At 28.7% G+C, this 9,464-nt stretch overlaps 1 protein-coding gene across 2 annotated transcripts; it reads right to left on the bottom strand.

Moving 5' to 3' along the window:
• Window positions 1-5,660: 5,660 nt before the first annotated feature.
• Window positions 5,661-8,310, bottom strand: LOC123224451 (bidirectional sugar transporter SWEET6a-like). 2 transcript variants are annotated; one of them, XM_044648110.1, is made up of 7 exons: window positions 8,216-8,310; window positions 8,088-8,124; window positions 7,777-8,002; window positions 7,509-7,670; window positions 7,295-7,414; window positions 7,051-7,217; window positions 5,661-5,740 (listed from the first exon to the last, which is right to left on the bottom strand). In XM_044648110.1, exons 1-6 carry the CDS (start codon window positions 8,256-8,258, stop codon window positions 7,080-7,082), a joined length of 726 nt encoding a protein of 241 aa, XP_044504045.1. In that variant the 5' UTR covers window positions 8,259-8,310; the 3' UTR covers window positions 5,661-5,740; window positions 7,051-7,079. The 2 variants fall into 2 exon arrangements, with proteins under 2 accessions (XP_044504045.1, XP_044504044.1); XM_044648109.1 differs by lacking the exon at window positions 5,661-5,740 and having other exon boundaries at window positions 6,899-7,217.
• Between the last annotated feature and the right edge of the window lie 1,154 nt (window positions 8,311-9,464).

Consider the following 9,464-nt stretch of genomic DNA (forward strand, 5'->3'; position numbering starts at 1 on the left):
CCTTCTTCTGCAAATAGATAAAAAGATTAGAAATTTTTATCAAATGAGCGAATTGTCTCTACATGTGATAATAAACATATATATATATATAGATATATACCCTTCCTTGGTTCTGATGGTCGTAGTAACAGAATATTGATAAATATATCAACCCCATCACAACGCCAATGGCGTTGATGGTGATGACGAGAGTGCTTTTAGGATGAACAAATGGAAGACCATAAAGCATCCAAAACATGCAATTCATACATGTTGCGATAGCGATATATGCATAGGGCTGAAACTCCTCCACTGATTTCCTCTTAATTATTCGCCAAAAAGTTGGACTGATTTTGAAATTACATTGTTTTGACAGTCCAACTTTTTGGCGAATAATAAAGAGGAAATCATTGGTTTTTTGTAGCAACAACACAAGTAAAAAACAAACCGATGATGCCGACGATATTGCGAGCAGTTTCAGCATTAACCATTATGAGTGAGCTGCTTCTGTGACAGAGATGGTGAGATTTGTTTTGAAAAATGAGAGGGCATATATGTTGATAATGTGGAGTTGTTAAAATAAGGTCTATTCCCTTCTGCAGTCCTATTTGCATGGGCGTAAAATCCGTTAACTCATTCAAAGAGCATTTGCAGTTTGTTATGATGTAGAGTTTTATACACATCTTACTAACTTGTTAATGGCCAAAAGACTATTCCGCACCAAAGGTTTGATGTAAATCCAAATTTTTTATCTGTTGATTGTTTAAAAATTTAAATATTCATTTATTCATTAATTTTAACTGTTATAATAAGGGTTAAAATAATTATTTAGAGATTTTTATTTGAATAAAAAGAATTCATTACCTTTTTACACTTTAATTTTGAAAATTAACTATCTCAACTATAACTTAATTTTAAAAATTATTTTTTCACCCCCATTATATAGGGTTTCGAGGATTTTATATTTTAGAGTTATTAGCCACCTCTCTCAAAATTTGAAACATTATATTTATACTCCAAAACTTTATTTCACCTTTCCAATAGTTGTTTTTCTCGATAATTCACTCTAGTGACATCTTCTCTCTATCTCTAATGGTTTCTCGACGTAAAAACCACTGAACATTCTATCAAAATGGCTAGATTTTATGGCACAGATCTAATCAAAACTGGATCAGACTAATTAGTTCAATCAAGAATTAATCTTTAATTTGATTCGATTTCTATTTAATTGTTAATCAATTAAAAGTTAGTCAAACCCAATAAAAACACTGCAGTACAAGAAATTGTTTAAACCCAAAGAAACCTTGTTTCAATTTAAAATTTAAGAGTTCTAAAATTTCTCTAAAAAAGTGAATATACGCTCAACTTTAGAGAATTTTTGTATATTCTTGATTCTAAATGTAGAAGAGTTTGTGGAGTTAAAAACTTATGATGAATCAAATGTAGATTATGTAAATTATTTATACACTAATGTTGTGTATTGTATTATCAGTATAAAAAAACATATTTAAAATTATACTGGTTATTTATAGTGATGGTTATTTATAGTGCTAAATTTGAGAAAATTTGATAGATAACATTTATATTAATTAATGACATTATTGTATAATGTTACAAAATGTTAATTCAACCTTTTATAATTATTTGTTCAATTATAATGATTTATATTGAAACTAATCGATTGAATCATAAACCAATGAGGTGATCGATTTAATTATCAGTCTGGTTTTAAAAATATTGGATAATTTTATGGATAGTAAATTTGATAACATCTAATACATAATAGCAATCCAATCGCATAAATTGCTAAGTGCTATGAGTAACACTTAACGAAATTATAACAATATTTTTGGAATTAAACTGGACGTTAATTCAGTGAAAAGGGCAATTTGGTCTTAGATCAGTGGTTAGATAGTTAATTGTTTAAAAATAATTTTAAAGACTTAATAATCAAATATATAATTAAAAATATTTTGATATAAAAATAAACATAGTCTGACTACAATCGGTGGTAAATAATAAATTATTTTCTTTAACATTTTTTAATAATTAAAATATGATTATAAAGTTAAAAAATTTATCCGTTAATATCTTCTCTTTACTAAAATTTTCTTTATTTTTTCAACTATTGAAGAGATAAGATTAACATTTTTCCCTTTTTACCGGATATTGTTTTTACCCTTTTTTTTTTTTTGTATTATAAACAACAGTAAAATTTTTTTTTTTTCAGTATTCTAATTACAGCAGGAAAGTTGTTTTCGTGTGATATTCTTTCTCTCTTTTTTTTAAGTGAAATTCTTATACAATAATTTGAAATAAAGAAAATATTTTATACTAATAAAAATCAAAATCCAAGAAATATAATTATTAAGGTCAAAGGACTATTTCCCACACAAGGTATACTTTTTCTACATATTCCTACCCGTTAACTTTGAAAAGCCCATTTATCTATTCATAGGTTGTTAAAAAAACAGATTCAAGGATAAAATCGTCATTTTATCTATAATATTAAAAATAAATTAAAATTAAAATTTAATCCTCTTTTCCCCCCTAACCCCTAAAAACTAATCATTTTCCCCTAGGTCAAGTTTTGAAAAATAGCATTCCCCCCCTAGGGTTTAATTTTCAATCCCCGATGCCATCGTTGACGACGAAGCTTTTCCGACACACCACCATGCTCCGACGGCCTCTCTTTTTTCCTCTAGAAAGTCGATCGGCCCAGATCTGGTGTCGTCTTCTCCTGGAAAGTTGAAGACGAAGCTCTTCGTCTCCTAACGAAGCTCTTCAACTTTCCAGGCGAAGACGACACTAGATCTAGGTTGATCGAGTTCCAGAGGAGAGAAGAGAGGTCGTCGGAGCATGGTGGTGCATCAGGAAGGCTTCGTCATCGGTGGTTGAAAACTAAACCCTAGGGGGGGGAATGCTATTTTTCAAAACTTGGCCTAGGGGAAATGGTTAGTTTTTGGGGGTTGGGGGAAAAAAAAGATAAAATTTTAAGGGGTTAGGGTTCCATAAAATTTAACTGTTTATAGGTGGATATTTGATATTTTTAAAGTTAAAGGGGAGAAACCTGAGAATACAACATACATTGGGTTGGAAATAGTCCTTTGGCCAATCATTAAACCGTGGGTTATCTCTGACAAAAACTGGATGACAAGAAAGGAGGATTCTGATTTGGAAAAGGATAACTCTTAATTATATATCTTCAAAAGTCGATTAACTTGTAGACAAATAATTAAAGATTATTTTGAGGCCAATGGTCTATTCCCCATCCAAGCTTTAGTACAATCTTAAATCTAAAAATCTAGACATTTATTTATAAGTTAATTTTTATTATAATTTTTGATTATAAAAAAATAAAATTATCATTTTATCACTAAATTTTTACTTATGCTCAAACCATCTTGAGCTATTAAATTGATAATATAACATGCACATATAATATAAAATAATTTTTCATTAAATGAAATAAATATATGATTCAACATTAATTCAAAATTTTGTCATTATTTTTTGTTTTATCAAATATATGACATGCATTGCATTTTCATTTCATCATACGTAAAAATAAACATTTCTCCCATGTATTGGAAACCGCTCGACCTCTTGTTGCACTAGCATCAAGACTAATGGATCACGATCTGGTGAAAACAATTCGTTGTTGCTTTTTCATCTCGTGTGAATTTTTTTTACAATTATTTATAATATGCCAACAAAATGTCCTATGCCACCCAAACTGACAAATGTTAAACGTGAACCGTAGTGTTTGTATATTGCTCAACAAATTGATCTTTTTTCAATCATTTCCTATATTTGATTGAAATGATCCCACACCATAGATTTTTACTTTCTTTTTCTTTCTATCGAGCTTGTGTTTGTCCCATTTTCCTTTATTGGTGCCCGTACTTCTATTCCACATGAATTATCAATAATATCGTCATCGTCATAATATTTAAAAAGATTGAACTCGTTTAAGTCTAAATCCATTTGTAAACTATTTAATAAAATTATGAAAAATAATAGTTGAATAACAAAACTGAAACAAAACTAAATTATAAACATAAAGAAACATTGTTTATGAATTCAGAGAGTTTGAGAATGAGATATTGACGAGAAAATATGAGATTGAGAAAAATGAGAGTTTGAGAGATTGAGAGTATATATATGAATTTTGGGAGGGAAAAGGGGTTTACATAGAAAAAATTTTGAAGAAAAGAATTAAATTTTTTTTTTTTTTGGCTAACCAAACAAAATATATCAAAATCTTTTTTAAGACACTACTACAGTATCATGCTGAGTCAAGTTAGCTAACGGTATGACCTAATCAATCCACAGGTTGGGCATAACTTGCTACAATAACAAAATATATATTTTTAAAATAGTTTGGATTGAGTCTGAGGTCAATTGACCCCTTTGTTATGTCTGTAATGCCCTACTAATAAGATTTTATTACTTTGACTATATAATTTGTTTATGCTTAATATTTTGAACCTATAATTAGTAGTATGATAATACTGCTATTACAACCATTATGTTAAAATGTTTATTCTTAATAATATTTAAACACTATTTTCAAATTAATAAAATATAGAAAACAGCTTTTCATCCTTTTCTTATGCATATTATTTTTCAAAACAATTTGACTCATTTTTATTAAATGCATTTGAATAATATTTGTAATATATTTTATTATAAAAAAAAAATATATATTAAACGAACCCTAACCCTAAAGCTTGGTTTAATGAAAAAGAGTTGATCCAATCTCAACGTTGTTTTCCCCTTCCAAATATTCTAACTTTAATAATAATAATAAGGCTGAAGGACTATTTTCTACCCAAGTTTAGTTGCGTTCTCAAAACCACATTTATAGAGTTTGAAAAACTCAAAATCTTACCTATAACATAATTGTCGTTAGAATTTTTTTGTTAAAAGCAGGGATAAAATCATTATTTTATTAATAATATTAAAAAAAATAAAATTCATTATATTTTCCCTTAAATTTTCAAAATTAACAATTTTACCTTTGTTTGAAGTTTTATAACTTTGAAAAGTTATATTTTTTCCTCCAAATTTTTTTTCATTCCTTTAACCACTATCTCTAGTGTCAACGATCTTTCCTTTCTATTTTAAACCATTGGCTGACACACAGGAAGCAACCTGAAATAGATCTCTTTGTCAATGATGAAAATATCTCTTTGTAGTGGTTAGAGGAGAGAAAAAAAAAACCCTAAAATTGGGGGAGGGGGGGGGGAATGTTACTTTTTAAAGTCAGAAAACTTTAGGTAGAGGTGAAATATTAGTTTTTAAAACTTAGGAGGGAAATTGTAATGAATTTTATATTTTTTAATATTATTAGTAAAAAAACGATTTTATCCCTATTTCTAACAGAAAATTTTAATTCTAATTGATCAACGAGTGAAATTTTGGGTTTTAAAAATCTTATAGATATAACTTTGGGAATGCAATTAAACTTGGGTGGAAAATAATCCTTTGCCAAACAATAATCTATATCAAACAGCTCTTGTTCATTTATACTGAATTATTAAAAGAGAATTTGACAAAAATGGTATTAAATTACACCAATTTCTTCGACTAATTTTTTTTAGCCGCACACTTTTTTTTTTTAAAATAAAAAAAAACAGAACAGTCATATAGATTGCACTCAGTTGTTTTTTAGGCATGAACGTGTTAGACAGCGGCTGTAGCAGATAGTTGAACGTCTGTTGGCTTGATGTCGTCTTCAACTTTTGTTGGTGTTGATCTGTAGTAGAATCCATAAATTATTAGATCCTCCTCCAGCTACAACTTATTTTGGTATTAATATTCTATTAAAGGTGAAGAACTATTTTCCATATAAGGTTTGATGCAAAGACAAATATACGTTTGCGAGATTTTAAAAAATTAAACACTTACTCATTTTTTAATTTTCATTAAACGTGAAAGTAAAACTGTTATTTTAATAATATTATTAAAAAATATAATTTTATCTCATCCTTCCTTTATCAGATTTTAAAACCTAACAACTTTATCTCTACTTAAAGTTTTTAATTTAAAAAATAATCATATTTTTCTTCCAAACCTAGGTTTTTTTCTTCACTTCTCTAGCCACTAGCAACTATCTCTTTTTATCTTAAACTTGGCCACCATCTCTCTCTCCTTTTGTCGTGCCATTGAGTCTAGATGAATGGATGATGTTCATTGTCGCTAGAGAAAATGTCATCAAGAGAGAAACATCGAAGAGGGAGCTTACCATTCGTCAGATTTGTTTTCTAACCTTAGAGGAAAAAAGTGAATTTTTCAAAACTCAATATTAGAAAAAATTGTTAGTTTTTCAAACAAAAAAATATAAGATATAATTTTATTTATTTTAATATTATTAATAAATTGATGATTTTAATTTTAAGTATAACAAAAAATTCTTAGATGTGTCAAAATAGACTAAATCTTGAGTAAGTATTTAAGTTTTTGAAATATTATAGATGTGTGTTTGTCCTTGCTCCATACCTTGGGTGGGAAATAGTCCTTTAGCCTTTGTTAAACCACTTTTACTATGATTAAATTTGCCACTGGGGATTATTGGAATGAAAATTGTCCAAGTTGATGAAAAGCATAAGCTGACCAAATGCAATCAGGGTTGGATTGAAACAGAGCTAATGCTTTTAATATTATATTAAAAAATATATAAAGTTTTAATATAATAAGAGATGAGGTCAAATATATGTTAATATAAATATATTCTTTAAATTTCAGCTGTGTAAATGATTTTTTTTTAATTGATACAGTAAGTTTAAATTTTGAGTTCTCTCTTAGTAAATGTTTTCTAATTAACATTTTATTAGCTTTTTTCAAGATTAAATCAAATAATTTAATTTTACGTATTTAAAAAATTAAATAAACTCTTTTAATTGATAGATAAATCTAACCAAATAAACTTTTAATATTGAAATTATCAATGAAACTTATACAAAATGGGTATGTAACATCCAATATTCAAAGTGTTATTATTGAAATTTTATGCCAATTTGGATTTCAATGGAAATAATGGACCACATAAAATTTTTTTGAACTCACTGCTAAAAAAATCAGCATGATAGATTAATTTAAGCCCTGGGAGCTGTAGAGAGCTGAACCTCCGGCGGCTTTTCGATATCTTGGCCCGTTCTAGGCGTTGATCTATAGTACACGCCATATATAATAAGTTGCAGAAGACCGAACAGTGCTCCAAGGCCATTGCTTATCTGCAAGAGCAAAACCAAAATCATCTGTCTGTTTTTTGCACCAGTGCAAAATTATTATAGAGAAATATTTGGTTTACCAGAATAAAATAATCCAGCTTGATGAGAGCATAAGCAGCCCAGACACAGCCATTAGTGAAACCGGCAAGTGAGAGATAGAATGGCATGTACTCAACGCTCTTTGTTCTTATAACTTTTTTCTGTAGAAATCCACACAAGAAATTAAGCTTTTTCAACATTTTTTTCTTCTGAATAAAACCAGCAGATTTAGGTTGGGGATATGGGAAAACCTACCACAATGGTGAGTGGTGATGCATACATGATAATGTTGAAGACATCGCAGATAATTCCCACAAAAAATGACCTGCTTTCATGGGTGTGAAAAGCCACCATTGTAGTTACAGCTATTATCAACACAAAAACCACTTCCCCAGAAAGTCCAATCGCCACCTTCTTCTGCAAATAGATAAAAAGATTAGAAATTTTTATCAAATGAGCGAATTGTCTCTACTTGTGATAATAAACATATAATATATATATATATATATATATATATATATACCCGTCGTTGGTTCTGATGGTCGTAGTAACAGAATATTGATAAATATATGAACTCCATCACAAGGCCAATGGCGTTGATGGTGATGACGAGAGTGCTTTTAGGATGAACAAATGGAAGACCATAAAGCATCCAAAACATGCAATTCATACATGTTGCGATAGCGATATATGCGAAGGGCTGAAGCTCCTCCACTGATTTCCTCTTTATTATTTGCCAAAAAGTTGGACTGTCAAAACTATTTAATTTTAAAATCAGGGTAATTATCCATTAACAAGATTAACAGTTTTGATAAGAAAACCAGAATTAGTTACGATGGCGAGAGGTAGAGGCCGAAGGACATAACATTTCCTGCACCATAACCAAATATTTTCATTAAACAAAAAAGCAACTGGAAAACGCACACACACACAAAAAAAAACAACACAAGTGAAAAACAAACCAATGATGCCGACGATATTGCGAGCAGTTTCAGCATTAACCATTATGAGTGAGCTTCTGTGAGAGGGATGGTGAGATTTGTTTTGAAAAATGAGAGGGCATATATGTTGATAATGTGGAGTTGTTAAAATAAAGTCTATTCCCTTCTGCAGTCCTATTTGCATGGGCGTAAAATCCGTTAACTCATTAAAAGAGCATTTGCAGTTTGTTATGATGTAGAGTTTCATACACATCTTACTAACTTGTTAATGGCCAAAAGACTATTTCGCCCCTAAGGTTTGATGTAAATCCAGATTTTTTATCTTTTGATTTTTTAAAATTAAATATTGAGCAATACTATGTGTATCCACTTTGGGTACATAAATATATACACACTCATATGTGTCATCATATGATTGGTTATTGTTTTATTCTTAATTCAAAATCATCTAATCACATGATGACACATATAAATATGTACATATTTATGTACTCAAAATAGATACACATAATTTTATTGTTAAATATTTATCTATTCATTAATTTTAACAGGGTTAAAATAATTATTTAGAGATTTTTATTAGAATAAAAAGAATTCATTTCCTTTTTATATTTTAATTTTGAAAATTAACTATCTCTCTTCTAACTTAATTTTAAAAAATTATTTTTTCACCCTCGTTATATAGGGTTTTGAGGGTTTTATATTTTAGAGTTATTAGCCACCTCTCTCAAAGTTTGAAACATTATATTTACCCCCAAAACTTTATTTCACTTTTCTAATAGTCATTCTTTCTGACGATTCATTCTAGCGACATCTCCTCTCCATCCTTAGTGGTTTCTCAACACAAAAACCAATTAATATTCTATCAAAATGGCCAGATTTTATGGCACAAATCTAATCAAAACTGAATCAGACTAATTAGTTCAATCAAGAATTAGTCTTTAATTTGATTCAATTTCTATTTAATTGTTAATCCATTAAAAGTTAGTCAAACCCAATAAAAACACTGCAGTACAAGAAATTGTTTAAACCCAAAGAAACCTTGTTTCAATTTAAAATTTAAGAGTTCTAAAACTTCTCTGAAAAAGTGAGTATACGCTCAACTTTAGAGAATTTTTGTATATTCTTGATTCTAAATGTAGAAGAGTTTGTGCTATTAAAATTTGGAGTTAAAAACTTATGATGAATTAAATGTAGATTATGTAAATTATTTATACACTAATGTTGTGTATCGTATTATCAGTATAAAAAAACATATTTAAAATTATAC

The sequence above is a fragment of the Mangifera indica genome, chromosome 8 (assembly GCF_011075055.1).
Source record: "Mangifera indica cultivar Alphonso chromosome 8, CATAS_Mindica_2.1, whole genome shotgun sequence".
Lineage (NCBI taxonomy): Eukaryota > Viridiplantae > Streptophyta > Magnoliopsida > Sapindales > Anacardiaceae > Mangifera > Mangifera indica.